Below are 17,221 nucleotides of genomic sequence, written 5' to 3' on the forward strand. Positions count from 1 at the left end.
TCTCCTTTCTTCTTCTTCTGGAGTTAATGTCGGTTAGCAAACCAGTCATTCAGGCATTACCGCTAACTATAGTGGGCTGAAGTGTAGAACAAGTTTGTCAGCAACAAAAATATTTAATAACAAAAAAAAGAAATCTGCTAATTTACTGGTCGCGCATGCGCGAGTTGATGAAAAATTTACTCGCACTGTGTCTAATTTTAGGCGCAAAATGCGACCATTTGGTCGCAGTCTGGAGCCCTGTACACATATAATATCTATATACATACACATATATATATACATACATATATATCAGGCATGAAAACGGGTCAGGGGTGAAAAAGGTGAGAAGGATAGGCGCGCGCGGGGGTGGTGCTGGTGACTTCCACGAACATCGATGTTGGACGTTGTATGATAATCTATAGTTCCTCCATTCTGACACCAAGTCAGTGGGCCCTATAATAATAGTAATATTGTATATAATATAGTCATTCATGAACCAACTTCCTTTTTTTTGGCGTGAACAAGTCTTCAAGTCTTGTGCTCTGCTGAGCCTTGAGTCTGTTCCTTGAGTCTGTTCTGCCTCTACCTGGTTGTCACGATCTTCTAATCCAGGGGTGTCAAACTCATTTTCACCGAGGGCCACATCCGCCTCATGGCTGCCCTCAAAGGGCAGTTGTCACTAACACGGTATAATTCTAACTACTCCAGAACATATTGTTAAATAACTGTCTTTGCATTTGTTTGTTTATTTAGGTGTACTTATATAAATGTATAACTATATATGCAAATGTATTTAATATTATACAATACATCTATTTAATTATATTTATTTTAACCCACATTACTTTATCAAAGATCAAACAAACATTATTACATTAACTTTGTTAAAATCTTTGTCACAGTTGAGACAGGTGGTTCTCCACTGGTCTGGGCAGTGGTTCTCCACTGGTTTGGGCAGTGGTTCTCCACTGGTTTGGCTTTGGGACGCACTATCACCCCTGAATGACAAGCTGAGACCTAAATCGAGGGATATTTTTAACTTCTCAAATGTATTTAATGAAAAGATGTTGCAGTTTGAATATCACAGTATGCACAACACAACTATTTAGTAATATTCCCTTTTACAGTCAATTATGAACCAACAAGTGAATCTTAAGGACACAAGAATGCCGTCACATAAAATGACGTGGCGGGCCACGAGTTTGACACGTATGTTCTAATCTATGCCATACCTGCCATAAATATCATGATACTGATACAATACCATAAAACAGTACCATAAATACGATCCTGGTATATTTATCTATAATAGTAATAAATAAAATATCTGTATGGTTCACTTTTTACCAACTTTTTCAACACTTAACAAATGGCAGTAATATTAGTATGAGCCTACAAGATATTAATGAAACTACATGGAGCCATCATAGCATTGATTATCACTATGAGACTGTTAGTCTGTATCTGACCAGATGATACAGAGTTCATCAGGATGAGCAGCTGGAGAGTTACAGTAACAGAACTTTACAGACTGAACTTAAACATTTCACTTATGGCATCTTTTTTAATTTTTATTTTTAAAGCCGAAAATTCCGCCACTTAACGGCACTCGCTGCGTAGTGTGCGCAGACAGCTCGACACGGAGCAGCGCGTGCGCTCTGATCGCTCTTTTAATGAAGTATGATACTAAAAATATGCTAAATCACATCGCTCTTAACGTACGGGTACTTTGTTAGGATCGCTACACCGTGCAGCGAGACAGCAGCAGATAGCGGGCTAACATTCAAGCTAACCTAAACCACCAAACGCTGAAGACATCTTGACGCTGATTGGCCGAGACGCGACACGTGCCCATCAAAGATGTTCTATTGCGAAAAGCACCACTCCACATTTTCTCCGTGTCCCACTCCAATCTCATAAACGCCGGCCCGCCAATTGACCCCCCCCCCTTCCCCCAAAACAAAAACTCTTCGGATCTACACGATTCACGTCAGTCACCTATTTTGGTTTCAAAACGGCGAATTTCGCCGAAAGGTGAGGGATTCTCATGCCTGATATATACATTGTAGATTTGCGAAAATGTTTACAGTCACCAGACTCCATTGAAAAACACCCTTTGAGTTATTGCCCAGAATGTAGAAGCTAACGTCAACTCAGCTAGTGCTGACATTCACATAAAACATAATCTTATTGATCAACTTATTGTGGTGACCTATGTCACTTTTTTGTCTGATTCTCTGACACCAACTTCATGATGTAAAGGGAGGGAAGCGGCACGTCTTTACATTGGAAACGATGGAACCAGAAAATGTTCAGCACAGATAAATGACTTGTAATTAGTTGATTAGCAGAACTATTGAATATGTTGATCGACAACAGCGGTGTCTTTGTCGTTCATAGTTTCTTTGGGGGGTTTTCTGCATGTCACAGATTGATGTGTTTGGTTCTTGTTCTGTGTCAAACAAAGTGAAGCAATGCATGAACAAAAAGGTGAAAATGTGAATCCAGCTTAACGTACATTACCATCTGAGTTCCTGTGTGGACACATGTGATGGTATGTCCAATGCACCGCTCCCGGCTGTCTCGTTAGTGTTGTGCCCGCCATGATTTAACAAAATGCCTTGTGGATCAATACGCACTCTGCGAGAAACCATAAATAGAAACGCCATCGAAGTATCAGTGAGCAACTTGGACCCAGAAGAGAGTTTTTTTCCCCCCCCGAGCCATTAACAGTACATCATAAACCCCGCCATAAAACTATACCTTTCCTTGAGCGAGTTGTTGATTATTTAATGTAGCAATGAAGCAGACGATGTAAGTAAGACAGATGAGCTAAATGTAGAGGGAAGAAAGCGAGGAGACAGAGCTGGGAATCATTTAATTGAGACACAGCTGGTCAAATTAATGTTTGCACAGATTGCAGTAAAGAAAATTGACATTTACAAAGCATGACAAAATTGATTGCAAAAGACGATTTAAAAAACATAGTAAAAAGGATCCGAGGCAAAGAGCGAAAGATAGGGGGAAGTAAACGAAGAGGAATCACTTCACTACACAGACAGAAGTAAAAGGTGCAAGATCCAAGATTCATATTTTCTCTCAGAGGGAGGAACACTTCATTCTCTGCTCATGTTGACATTACTGCACTGTCTTTCCCACGCGGCAGCCTCCCGTTCTGGAGAGTAACGCTGTTGTGGAGCTGCCTTCACACTTGAATTCTCTCCACTGACCAGCAGGGGAAGCTCCTCTGGTTGCAAAAAGAAGTCATGAGAAGTACTTCTCTCAATTTATTCCTTCAGTAACATTGTAAACATGAGTTTATGGGCTCAATCTTCTTCAATACAGCATGATGTTTATTCAGTATATAATAATCCATTTCACTTCCCTCAATCGGTTGCAGAAACATGGCGACGGCCGCAATCCAAGATGGCGTCGGCGAAATCAACGAACTGGAGGCTTCATAACGGAGGTCCACAAACCAATGGAGGAAGTCCCGATGACTACGTCCACTTCTTTTACATAGTCCATGGTATTTAGTCGTTTAATATTATGTTATTAATGCTCTGAATATTCTATATTGGGCTTTAAAATTAAAGAATGAAAGATGAAACAAGTAAAAGGGTCACTGGTAGTTTCCTAGCTTTCCCATGTGTGTGTGTCCCAGTTAACGCTGCAGTCAGCAGCCGCCAGGCCGACTGCAGAACAATCCAACTCTCACTGTCACTGAGCCTCCACTCTAAGTTTTTGCTTTTGCCACCGACGGGCTCAAATGTTGTTTTATATGTGAGCTGATTTCCACAATGTGGAAGGACAGGTACCTTGAGCAAGACCGACGACTAGAAACGGACCGGAGGGAGCAAAGGGGCTGCTTTCTGCAGCGGGATCACTCAATACTAAACCCATTTTCTAAAAAGGTTTTTCCCATTAGTTTGTTAGACACAACAACATGGGAAATAAAGCACATGAATAAGAAACTCTTGGGAGAGAGTGAGCTGGAGGTACTTGAGGACCAGCGAGGATGTACTCCTCCATCTGCTGGCTGTGTGAATCTGAAGCCTTACAAACAGGACCCTTTGTAAGGCTTTGTGTGCTCGTCTCCAGATCTCACACACACACACACACACACACACACACACACACACACACACACACACACACACACACACACACACACACACACACACACACACACACACACACACACACACACACACACACACACACACACACACACACACACACACACACACACACACACACACACACACACACGTCTTATACCCTTTTTGTAGTAAATGGGGAAATAAATGGTGCTCTGAGCGTGTGGCTGTCCGTCTCCTTTATGCACTGATCAACTGTTGGAGCACCAGGGGAACGTTGCATGAAGCAAGTTCACCCAATAAGTCTGACTCGTTTTCAGTCGATTCGGTTCCACAAAGCAAATTCAAGATAGTTCAAGCTCAGTAACGGGGAAACCAACCTGGCCAGGGACCAGCCAACTGGCAGGCCAAGCAGAGTTCCTGATCTATTTTATGCATGCATGGTTATTGAGGTTTGATTTCTTTGTTTTCTTGTAAACAATAATCTAATAACCAACCGGTTTCATGGTAATACTCACCATTTAAATGCAAGCCAGATTTATTTAAGTCATATTCAAATATATGATAACATTTTAACATGTTCAGAGGCCACACACATTCCAATTGATGAGATCTATGATTGCTGTTATCTGACTTGGATTTCCAATAATAAAATATTTCACGCCCTACTTTCTTAGCTCCCTTAACAGAGCGGGCCTCAGACGGCCACATTTTAATTATGAAATTAACTGAAGGACGAAGCACAATCTTCCGAATGTGAGGTTTAGATTACATTAAAAACATTTGAAATGTGGAGCTATGTCACAGATACATAGGGGTTGACAGTCAGAGGTAAACAGGCCAGAGTTGATGCAAAAACTGATACATCTTCCAAGGTTAAGCAATAACCTAAAGATGAAGGAAACCCCGCTCGGATCCCGACAAATTAATCATTTGAATCTGTGAGCTGAAGCGAGTGCATTTCATCTTCCCTGGTCTGCGGGTTTGTTTACTGCAGCGCTGGCCAACGGATGATCTGCAGATGGTGCTAAAGTGTCTAGTGTGAACAGTTCAATCAATAGGCTGCAAGAAGCAACATTATTACTTCCAGTCATGTACACGCCTACACACCAGCCACAAAATAAGTTGGGTCATAACTACTTCTGGTGTGCTGTTATTTGTGCAGCATCAGCACCATGCTGCAACACCAGAGGGAAAGAACAGAGACGGGGGAGCACATTAACAAGTTGCTCTTGCTGCTTTTAGGAAAATAAATGTCAAAAATTATAATCTGTCTCCTGATTAAATGCATATTTCCAATGAAATAGAAATGAAACCGTATAATTAAGTCTCATCGTTTTGTTCTCAGAAAGCAGATGTCAAGTATGTGCATGGAGACGGCGATACAGACGACCAAAGAAAAGAACTAAAGTTCCCAGCTTGATTGTGTTGCAGTGTACTCCAATCAATATAAAAGAACAGCACCATCAACAAAGTGCTTTAAACGAATAGAAAAAAGTCCAGTTATCACCAGTCGTAGCAGCGATATCGGCCCTGAATGCCCACAGCTCAGAGACAAGCTCATAAAAATAATAATAAAGAAAACCCGGGACCCACTACAAACATAAATATTGTATCAGCTGCCGTGACACCAGACTTCAAAACAGCTTTTTTCCTCTGGCTCTATCCTCCTCATAACAGTTTATATTTAGCTGTTTTTCTTATGTGGCGAAATAGGACTACACTCTGAATTTCGTTGTGCAACCCTTGTAACCATGCATTGGGAGAGCTGCGACATAATACAAAGCACCAATGAGACCCGAATGCAGCAGTCGCACCAGGAGGATAAGAAGCAGCTCTACACAACACAGGCAGGTCCAGTCTCAATCGTCTGGACATGGAGAGACGGATGTTGGAGCCAAAATGTAGGTTTTTATGCTTTCTTATATCTTTGAGGGAAACACCGAGTGATTCGGGACATGCACTTACTACATGAGAACACAGGCTGGCACAGTGCCATTAAAGGACATATAGGTGTCTGCTAATGAGAACAGGTGGGTGGGTGGATGGTCACCAAATAGTTTTTGACCGTGGTCGTGTCGGGGGTGATCTTGTGTTGTGCTGTCCAGAACATAAGGCAGTGTTTCCCCTACCATTATAACAGGGTGGCGGCCCTACTATTGAAGTCACCACCTCCTCCCCCCGTCAACTCTTCTCGGCTCTCGCGCGGGAGCGCTCCGATGCCGGCGCGCGCCTCGCTCAGCCGAGATGCGCGCACACAGGTGAGCACACCGCGGTGTTAAGTTAAGCTTAGGGCACCAACATGGCTAGCGGCACTAGTCCCGCCCCCCTGAAGCTGTAAACCTAGGGGAAACACTGTAAGGTATTAGCATTGTATAGGACGTTCAAGAATGTTAAGCTACGATGTCACGCTATGGATTAAAAGCACAGAAAAAAGACACAGAGCAGTAGACAACCGATTTATTTGTGGCAGAACACGCGTCCGAACGCGTTTCCTCGTTCACCCCTTAGTGGCTTCAATATTTGCAGTAAAAAATGTTAGGGCCTCTACAACGGATAGGACTAGGATTCAATTCAATTCAGTTTTATTTTGTATTGCCCATTATCACAAAATACTAATTTTCCTCAGAGGGCTTTACAATCTGTACACATACGGCATCCCTGTCCCAGGACCTCACATCGGATCAGGATGAGACGATGTTCCTGTCGCTGCAGGGTTCCCACTCTCCTAAAGACCCGGTTTTAGGACTTTGAGGGTGTTTTCAGTAATGATCCAGCTGGTATTTTGCCATGAACTAATTAACCTCTTTTTGTCTATGAATTTCTATTTACAATTGCTACCACATAACACATCTGAGAATTACACACACACACACACACACACACACACACGCTCCATTTGTTGCATTATTCTCAGACGCCAGAGGTCGTACAGAGAAACGGTGCTGCCAAGAATCAAAAAGACCACGAGTGTAAGCGGCGAATCCCTCACCAACAGAGACCAGAAACTTACTCCCACTCATAGAACACAGTATTTACGAGCAACGTCAATAATTCACAAAGTTAGACAAACGCAAATTTGCTTGCACTCAAGTGCCTTGAATTTCTTAAATAACAAAAGGTTCAGATAACGACCAAAATAGGAACTGAATCCATCATTTCAAAAAATGTAAAAGAACAAACATCACGTTGACTCTCAGTCGGAGCCATATATATATATTTCAAATATTTAGGTTCGCTCATTGGCCAAATTAATATTCTACAAAGAGGTTTCTCACTGAACTGACATTTCATTTTCCTCTCTTCCTTCCAGCCAGGAATACATTAAACACTATATTCCTGAGAGAAGGGAAGTCCCTTACATCATGTTATAACTTGGTTGATTTAAGAAACTGCAGATTATGTCTGTGCGGTGGGAGATATACGATTTCCTCTTGCACAGAACGTTGCAGTGATACTGGCTGGTTTGTTTTATGAAAACTCATTGAGGAGGAGAACATGTGAAGGTCTGGCACAATGATAAAGACAATAATTGCACTGTGAAATGTACGAATACATAAATGACACAGAGATAGAGAACACAATCAGATGTAAAGTCTGTGCCGCTGAACCCTACCTTGACCTCAATGAAGTCCGGCTGGCCCAAAGCAATGAGCTCCGAGTAGGACAGCATCTCCTCCACGTTCCAGGCCTTCACCAGCGTCAGTCTGTACACCGTCCTCTGTCTCTGGATGGGAAGGAGGAAAGAAACGAGCGAATGTTGTAGAAATGGGGCGGTGCACATTTAATGTATTATAGGTGTAAATATAGGCCTTAAAAAACCACATCCAACAAAGACATCTCATGCATCCATTTACACATGAAGCCCAATGCCAGCGTGAGCCAGCAACACTTTGGTGCAACACTTCTGTCTCGACTTTTATAGAACGTTCCAATTGTTGCCCAATATTGTTAAAGCTGAACTCGCAGAGATGTTATTCACCGTTATCGAAACCAGAATTAGATGAGGAGCTAGAACAGCTAGGCGTTAGCCCAGCGATGGGCAAACTACGGTCCGCGGGCCACATCCGGCCCGTTAGGCTTTTTAATCCGGCCCGCCGAACTTGTCCAAATCGCGACTTTGTTTACTTCCGGTGTGCGTTGGCGCGGAAAGAACTCGTCACACGAAACCCTTCACCGTGATTTGTCAATCCGTTTGTCTGTCAAAATTTCTCGAAAAAAACCAACCAATGAACACTCAGTAAATCACAAAGGACCTCCCACCACACAGATGGGGCTCATTTAGAAACAGCCGCAGTGATTTTGGCGAGCAGCGCGGAGCCTGGAGGAGCTGCAGAGCCACGAGGAGGAACACGCAGCCAGAAGAGATCCACTTGGACCGGGTAAGAGTCTTTACTACACGTTACGTGTCACGGTGTCCGTCCCGGTGTCCGTAACTTGTGCGCGGTGTTGACTAGTCTTGTATTTTACAGAGAGGATTCACCAGCGTCTGCAGCGCAGCCTGCAGCTCCACCTGCCCGGCCAGCAGAGAGGTCTCGTGACACGATGACGATGTTATTATAGTGAAGCCATATTGTAAATAGTCAATAGTTGTGTTCTGTTTTCTATTTCTCAACATGTATATAATGTAGATATTTTTTTATTATTATGTACAATACATATTTATAAAAATAAAAAAAATGTAATGGTCATTTTTTATTTGCACACACCCCATGAAACTTTATCTGCAATATGAAGTCATTTCTCAGTCCCATCTTTATCATTTTGGTGAATGTGTGACAGACACATCCTTTTTACTCAAAAAACGGTAATACAATTCTGTTTATTTGTAGAGCCCAATTTCACAAATTACAAATTTGTCTCGGAGTGCTTTACAATCTGTACACATAGACATCCCTGACCTTTGACCTCACATCGGATCAGGAACAACTCCCAAATAACCCTTCAGGGGGGAAAAGGGAAGAACCCTTCAGGAGAGAACAGAGGAGGATCCCTCTCCAGGATGGACAGGTGCAATTACATGTATCTAGCATTGTATTCAGATAGTTCACTGCTTTTGTGAACCTATGACCTTTGGTAAACCAATTTCAAACACCAAAATAGTTGGTCCACATGAGTACAGGTGTGTTTTCAGAAGAGATATGAATAATTTAAAAAAATAGAACTTCAATTGTCAGCTTTAGGGTCATATTTTCTCGAGTAAAGCGCTGTCAGTCTGTTTGTGACTGGTTCATACACATGCTGACCAGATGACGCCGCACATCGCCCTCACTTTAAAGACCCCTTTCTAGTTTCTGCTGCAGGCAGGATATTTAATACAGTCTATCTCTCAGGACAATCCGTCCATTATTTTGCGGGGTTTAAAACAATTAGAAATTATTGAGCTTGAGTATTTCATTGGGTAATTTGTTTTGAATGTTGAAAGTGATTCCATTGATCTCTTTCCAGTAAATGTTGATTACTTTAACTTTGCACCTTAAATTGAAATGTATAAAAAACAGACGCAATCTCCAGGTTAAAAAAATTACATTGCGTGTCCAAATGCTCCTGGCCCGGCCCCTCTGTCACATTTTAGAACCGAATGTGGCCCGCGAGTCAAAAAGTTTGCCCACCCCTGCGTTAGCCGGTTAGGATGAGGTGGTTTCAGCTGCAACAATTCAACAAACACAATATTTTTTTTAAAGTGTCAGTCGTTCAAATAGTAACTATCTGTTAAAACAATGTCAAATCGCGGCTGTTGCACAATTTTGCTCGCCACCGTTTGTTGCCACCAACATCTGTCTGTCAGGCAACATCTGTCCTCCACAAGCAACACAGCAGCTCCTCTGTCCCGTCAACCCGTCGCTTTCCGTCCTCTGTCGGTTGTACATGTTAAGGATTTCCCATGTTGCTCTGAAGGATTAAGATCAATGCACGCCTCTTTTTTTTCTTCTAACCTGTGACACTTTTTCCAATTACATTTCCAATGATTTTTTAAATCCCGGTACAAAAGTTGTCAAAAATGTCCCAACTCTCATCTGCAGAACACTGCAACTCCACAGCATCGTTGGCGGGTGAACAGGGACGGAAGCAGGGTATTAAAATAAATAAATAAAGAGGTACCAGCCCCCTCAGGTAAGGCTGTGGAACCACATCAAATATACAGGCTACAATATGCAGGTCCACCACGTCTCTGAAAATGCTGTTTTTAGATTTTAAAATGACATTGCGACCACATACTGACGCAAATATTGTAGAAGAAATATTAACATAAATATAAGTAGAAAAATATAGCAGATTTTACGACGTATTGGCAAATATATACTGATTTTCAAGCAGATGTGATCTGGTGCTCAGTTAACTCTCTAAAGATCCATGCTCGCAGCTCAGAGACTCTGGCGATTGTTCTCCGTGTACAACAGGGGAGAAAAAAGGATTATTGAGAATGTGATTGAGGGGAAAAAAGACAGGGAAAGACAGAGATGACAGAAAAAGGCAATACAAAGAAAGGAGTAGACGAGAGAAGAGCGAGGAGTCTTTGGCTCCTTTCCTCGTGCTCTCACCGTAAAGGTTATTTTGGAACACGAGGTCCTCTCTGCCCAGTAGGAGGGGAGATAATTGGCCAGTGGAAGCAGGGAGGTGAGGCTGCTTCTGTTCCAAATCAGACACTGAGGCACAACTCCATCAATCCTCCCTGTGCACTGTCGGCAGAGGCCAGGTGGGGGAGAACAGAGAGGGATGAGCGCTGAGGAAAGGATGGAGATAGAGCCCACTGTGAAATGAAGACTTTGGATGAGGAGACATGGAGGGGAGGGGGAGGGCAGAAAGGGAAAGTCTATTTTTGGAAGCGCGAAAGTGGCACACAAGGAAACAATAGTCAGAATGCCTTGTATACGTACAACAACCTTTATTAAGGCCAATTATTAAGAACGCTTATCACCTGATCTTATGGCCCGAGTGGATTCAATGTAAAACCTTTGGTCATAAAACTATATTGACCCAAAGAAACAACATTTAAACCATTCCATCCACTCAAACATGCCATGGTTATGAAGATACTCTTTAGAATAAACCAAGGCTGTCCACACATGGACTAGTATCAAGTGACAGACGTCATTATTAAGAGCTCATATCTAGCTGGGATCCACAATGAGCTCTTTCCCAATTTAAGGGCCAAAAGCCAAAACTGCTATTCAACTCTTTCCTCTTTAAACATGTCACACAAATAAATAGATCCAATAACATTATAAAAATCATAATTAATTGTGTTATGCCAGGAAGAGTCCAGAGAAAACCACCTGTATAATGCATACCTGCAAACTCATGAGGGGTGAAAAAGCTGACAACGGGGTGGGGGTCCTCTGCCTAAGTCAGTGCCCACAAACCCTTCTAATAAGAATATAATAGATGTGTATATATATATATATATGGTCACCACACCTTGAAATATTCAGTAATATTTATTTTGCGTGGGCCCAGGTGTGAATAGGAGCGAGGCCCATTCAGAGAAATCTCTACGGCCGACTTGAGCGACAATCACACAGGTTAACAAGTCCCAAGTTACACTATTTTACAAATCAAGTAACTTCCTGAATTTTGTGCACTTGAACACTTTTTTAATTTCTAAATTATTTTAGAAATTAATTCCTTTTGTTCCTCTTTTATCCAATAACCAATAATATATAATAAACCTTCCCACCCACCCTGTCTGTGATTTCCCATCAGAGGCCCCCACCCCGGGAAGTGGCTGAATGGAGAAGGGGTGGGGGGGTTTCTGTGAGATTCACACTGAATTCCTGCTGGAAATCACTCTATATACAGACTCTGGTTCGGTGCTCCGTGACGTCACTAGCGACGTCACAGCACAGAACCAGAGTCCTTACATGTCATGTGACAATGTTTCCATGGTGACGGACAAGGTCACGGAGATCGAACGCACTGACAAGAAGTGACTTCCACCAGGAAACCTGTTTAAACTTTATAGGCATGGACATGTTGTGTATGTATATATGTACTTATGTGTGCATACTACTGTTTATATCTGTCACGAGACACAACATGTAACTATCTAATCTTTCATGGAACAATGTAATTCTCAGGCCAGCAGACATTGTACAATGGTGCTAAAACGCTAGCGCACGATTAGCATCCGCTAGCTAAACGGCGCTAGCCTTAATTAACTGTCTTCACTTTAACTTCTACAGTTAATAACTGTCAAAATATAAAAGCGAGCGAACATAACATACAGATATATATATATGGTGCCAGGGCTCTCAAGTTTTGAAGACAGGCAAGCGTGAGATTTCCATCAGCACCCGATACAGCTGACCGTTGCGCGCGCCGGCATCGAGCCGAAAAGAGTTGGGGGGTGCTAGTGACTATTTTTTTGCTCCATCCCAATGCGCGCAGACCGGCGTCGGAGCTCTGCAGCGGAACAATCGATCGGCGTATTGAGCACCCCTGCATTCAAGCATTAAATAGCCGAGAGGTTTTTTCAGCGTGAGGAATTCGATGTGTGGCGGGAGTGCGTGAGATATACATTTTTCTATAATAGTAATAAATAAAACATCTGTATGGTTCACTTTTTACCAACTTTTTCAACACTTAACAAATGGCAGTATTATTAGTATTAATACAGCCAGATATTAATGAAACTACATGGTTCCATCATAGCATTGATTATACACTGTGAGGCCTTTAGTCAGTATCTGACCAGATGATACAGAGTTCATCAGGATGAGCAGCTGTAGAGTTACATAACTTTACAGACTGTCTGCCTTGGAGACAAAGAACTGAAACATTTCACTTCTGGAATCATCTTTTTCTTCTTCTTTTTTTAAAGCTGAAGACTTTAAGTCTCAAAAGCTCCGCCACTTGACGGCACTCGCTGTGTGCGCAGCGCAATGCGTGCAGACAGCTTGACACGGAGCAGCGCGTGCGCTCTGATCGCTCTTTTAATGAAGTATCGATACAACAAATATGCTAAATCATATCGTGCTTAACGTACGGGTTCTTTGTTAGTATCGCTACACCGTGCAGCGTGACAGCAGCAGATGTAGCGGGCTGACATTCAAGCTAACCTAAACACCCTAAACGCTGATTGGCCAAGACGCGACACGTCCCATCAAAGAAGTTTTATTGCGAAGATCACCACATCGCATTTTCTCCGTGTCTCACTCCAATCTCATAAATGCCGGCCGGCCAGTTGACCCCCCCCTCCCACCCCAAAACAAAAACTCTTCGGATCTACACGATTCACTTGGATGACCTGTTTTGATTTCAAAACGGTGAATTTCACCGAAAGGTGACAAGTTTGCAGGTATGCTAATGCTTCGGTAGCAGATGACTAATATCCGTGCACATGAAGGTCGTCGCTGACATTTTTGCAATGAGGAGTTTGTAAACGTGGCGTCATCCTCCTCTGTACATGTGGTATGCAACAGCATTTTATTATTAAACATCTTTTTATTTAACTTTTAATTATCCAAGGATCAATTACAGAGAAATCCACCCTCTGGCATGAATCTGTCTATTATATAAACAGCCTTTCTACATTCCCCCCTCTCCCCCTCACTCCAAGCAATTCTTAAGATGGACGGCTCCTTAAACCGTCAGACTGCGATGCATTATTTAACACAATGAGATTCCAGCACGCGAGGAATGTCCCGGTGGGCTAAAGTGACTTCTCCGTCCACTTGACTGGATGGACCTTAAGTCACTTAGAGGGAATCACCAATATCCTACATTACACGGATTATCTAAATGGAGATATAAACATGGAGAGAGAAATCAACAAATGTTATTGCCGATTAAAAATGTAATAGGACAGTCATAGTTGAGATTCAGGAGGCTGTGTGCAAACCGTTTATGGTCTATAAAACTCAGATGACTGCATCCTTTACTGGGATAACCATCATATTTTACCGGATGTGATGCAACACTGACATAAATGTCAACGGTAGAGTTCATTAAAATGCCATGGAGTAATAGAGCCACGTGGCCCTGTTCTTCTGCTCACGCCTGTAGCTACCTCTACCTCACATTGATGTTTGCTAGTTGGTTGAGTGGGAAAAATTGTGCTCAAGAGCCCAACGATCCACCGCCTCTCCCGACACCTCGAGCTGAGCGGTGATTAATGTGTCCATAGTGTGCGAACGCGTTTAACAAGAGGAAGCCGGCCCATTACAGATATGTGTCATAAAGTAGAGATGCACCGATCAGGTTTTTGGTGTCGATCACCAATCACTGAAATCAGTACCTGCCGATCCGATAATCCCGATCACCGATCACGGTGTCGATTGAAGCATTCTATTTATTGTGTAGCATTATTGCCTAGGACTATGAGGAAATACATATATAAAGCACCTCAAACATTAAAGAAATTACCGATTTCTTTAAACATTTAGGACTTTTACTTTGAAAAATTTCCTAATTGATGCATTAAAATTGTTTGATTGCTATTGTAGGGGATTTCAGATATGTATGGAACACATCTGCATTATTCATTTCCTGGAACTCTTGGAGAAATCTATTTACAGGACTTTTTTTAACATACAAAAGTCGGATTTATTTTTATAAACTCTTCCATGGTATAGTAAAAATGTTTTAATGTTAGCATAATTTAAGCTAAATCTCAGAAACGATCTATAAAGATACAAAATCAGTTCATTGTTTACTTTTATATTAGTGCTGTGAAAAATAACGCGTTAACTCAGTGAATTAAATTACAGGTTTAACTAGTTTTTTTTTAAACGCATTTAACGCATACGCAGAATGAGCTTCCAATCCGTCTGTTGTTGGTCGTCTCTCCAGCAGCATGTCATTCTGTCTCTAGTGTCGCGTTAACACGACTCCGATCTCCGTCTCGCTCGCCGCAGAGCTCGGATGCCGGCGTGTGCGCACACATCGGGACGAAAAAAAGTCACTTGCAGTCAACAACTCTTCTCTCGGCTCGCGCGGCAGAGCTCCGATGCTGGCGTGCGCACTGGTGAGCAATGCAGGGCTCTCAAGTGTCACGCATTGAGCGTGAGACTCACGCATTTCGGTCTTAACTCACGCACTCCCGCCACACATCGTATTTCTCACGCTGAAAAAAACTCTCGGCTCTTTAATGTTTTAATGCAGGGGTGTTCAATATGTCGGTCGCGCGAGCCGAGAATTGTTGACGGGTGTGGGGGGTAGACGAAAATTACAGGGTGACGGGTGGAGATTCCCCCTGTTATAATAGGAGGGGAAACACTGGAGTTGATAAGCGTGTCTTCTTGTCTGATCAATACGCAACTGTGAGGTGCGCGAATGGACCGAGCGGCCAGCTGCTGATCACTCACTCAACGAACAGAAACATTTTTTTTGGGAGCACCGAAGACCCATTTTGACCCAGGAAAAACCCTGAATGTATATATGGGATTAATCATGATTAATCCACAGAAACCTGTGATTAACCTGATTAAAAATTTTAATCGTTTCACAGCCCTATTTTATATGTTAGTATATGATTTGTCGACATCTTATTTTGATAAACGGATGTTGTTTCACGTGGTTCTTTCCGCTAACTTTGCAAAACCGGATGTTGTCACTTAAATCCTTCCGCTAACTTTATCAAAACCCTCGCGCGCTCCCGATCGAATGCGTTTACCGTGAGCATCAGTCTCTAGGGGCAGACATGTGAGAGTCGGCTGAGTTGACCCAGAGATTCAACTCGGGGGACGGACGCCGCCGCGCGTGAGGATCCTCGTGGACCTCTCACTTGCGTTCGTTTCATCGCGCACCGCATCGTCTCCGTTGCGGTGCGCGGCGATTGAAACGTCTGATAGTTCTCGCAGATGTTACGTCATCTGATCGGCCGTTTTGAGAACGCCGATCAAAACCGATAATGGGAATATCGGCCGATATGGATCGGCGCCGATCAGATCGGTGCATCCCTATCATAGAGGTTCCCGTCCGAGAAACTTCACGGTCAGTGTCTTTTTCAAGGTCAATTTGCCAGTGCACCCGGGCATTTTATTTTCCCCCCCCTCCCTCTTTTAGGATACATATTAAAACATGGGGTCTGGCGGCAAGATTCAGGCTGCGATACTGGACTTGGCCTCTGCTCATAAATGATGGCAATGCCACGGAGGGTTATTGGATGCCCTTTTACACAATTAAGAAATGTACACCTCTGGATATTTTAATTATTCCAGTGGCGGCGGCAGTGCAGTATAAAGCCGAACTGAAATAGTCCCTACAAAAAGCCACCGTTTAAAGTGTCCCAGGCTTGATCTGCTCCGTCATTCACCATCTTGCCGTGAATCGCATGGACATTTGGTGAGGACAGAGGATATCTCAATCTGCGCCTTCTTGGAGGACTCAATCAGCCTTTTCATCAGCTGCTCTGAACAAAAAGTAGAGTCTGCACAGGAGGTAAGAATCTGCCAAGTCCAACAGTCTGACAGCGGGTTGGAGATAAGAGGCCACATTTGTTAGAAATCACCACACTTGCATATTTCTATACACAATTTATCAAGGAATTAATTTGTGTTGGGAAGATCGTCCGTTGATATAGAGCACAGGTGTCAAACACAAGCGGGCCACATCAGATGACATGTCGTCTGATGTGGCCCGCGACATTCTTTGATATAGTAATGTGGGTTATAATAAATATAATTAACTTAAATGGATTTATGTTATAGACATTTCCTTACATTTTACATTTATATAAATTCATGTACACTATTTTTTACACTTGAATGAACCCTAATCAAATGCAAAGACAGTTATTCAACACTATGTTCGGGAGTAGTTCCACTCACACATGATGCTGATGTGGCATATGGTGTAAATGAGTTTGAAAACATCACCGGGCACCAATCCTCTGAACTTAGAGGTTTGGTTGGAATTGTTTTTTTGTGTGTTCTCTTTATTATTATTTATTTTTTAATCAGAACTAACTTGCGCCTTAAATCAGAAACTCTGGTGGTGAGCAGCACCCCTCCTCTGCTCTCCAACGACTGTACACAACAGAATCTCTCAAACAAAGCCAGTGCCGAGACGGAGCATTCACTCCTCGGTGGGCAGAGAGAACGAGAAACCATGAAAACAAAAAAGACCACGAGGGAATACAGTAGCAAAGAATATCAAAAACATGCTTTCCACCTGAGGATGATATGGGAAACTTCTTC

The 17,221-nt window shown here is 42.7% G+C and overlaps 1 protein-coding gene and 1 long non-coding RNA gene across 2 annotated transcripts in view; one reads left to right on the forward strand and one right to left on the reverse strand.

Annotated features, from left to right (window-relative positions):
• tyw1 (tRNA-yW synthesizing protein 1 homolog (S. cerevisiae)) overlaps nt 1-17,221 on the reverse strand; it is a 72,858-nt gene that overhangs the window by 24,544 nt on the left and 31,093 nt on the right. The window contains 1 exon segment of the mRNA XM_056440550.1: nt 7,699-7,809. Within this exon segment, the coding sequence (XP_056296525.1) occupies nt 7,699-7,809 (111 nt within the window).
• LOC130210367 (uncharacterized) overlaps nt 5,918-17,221 on the forward strand; it is a 33,051-nt gene continuing 21,747 nt past the window's right edge. The window contains exons 1-2 of the long non-coding RNA XR_008834794.1: nt 5,918-5,986; nt 6,226-6,343. This is a non-coding gene — a long non-coding RNA (uncharacterized LOC130210367). The remainder of the gene's footprint in view (nt 5,987-6,225; nt 6,344-17,221) is intronic.

This window comes from Pseudoliparis swirei, chromosome 20, assembly GCF_029220125.1.
Source record: "Pseudoliparis swirei isolate HS2019 ecotype Mariana Trench chromosome 20, NWPU_hadal_v1, whole genome shotgun sequence".
NCBI lineage: Eukaryota > Metazoa > Chordata > Actinopteri > Perciformes > Liparidae > Pseudoliparis > Pseudoliparis swirei.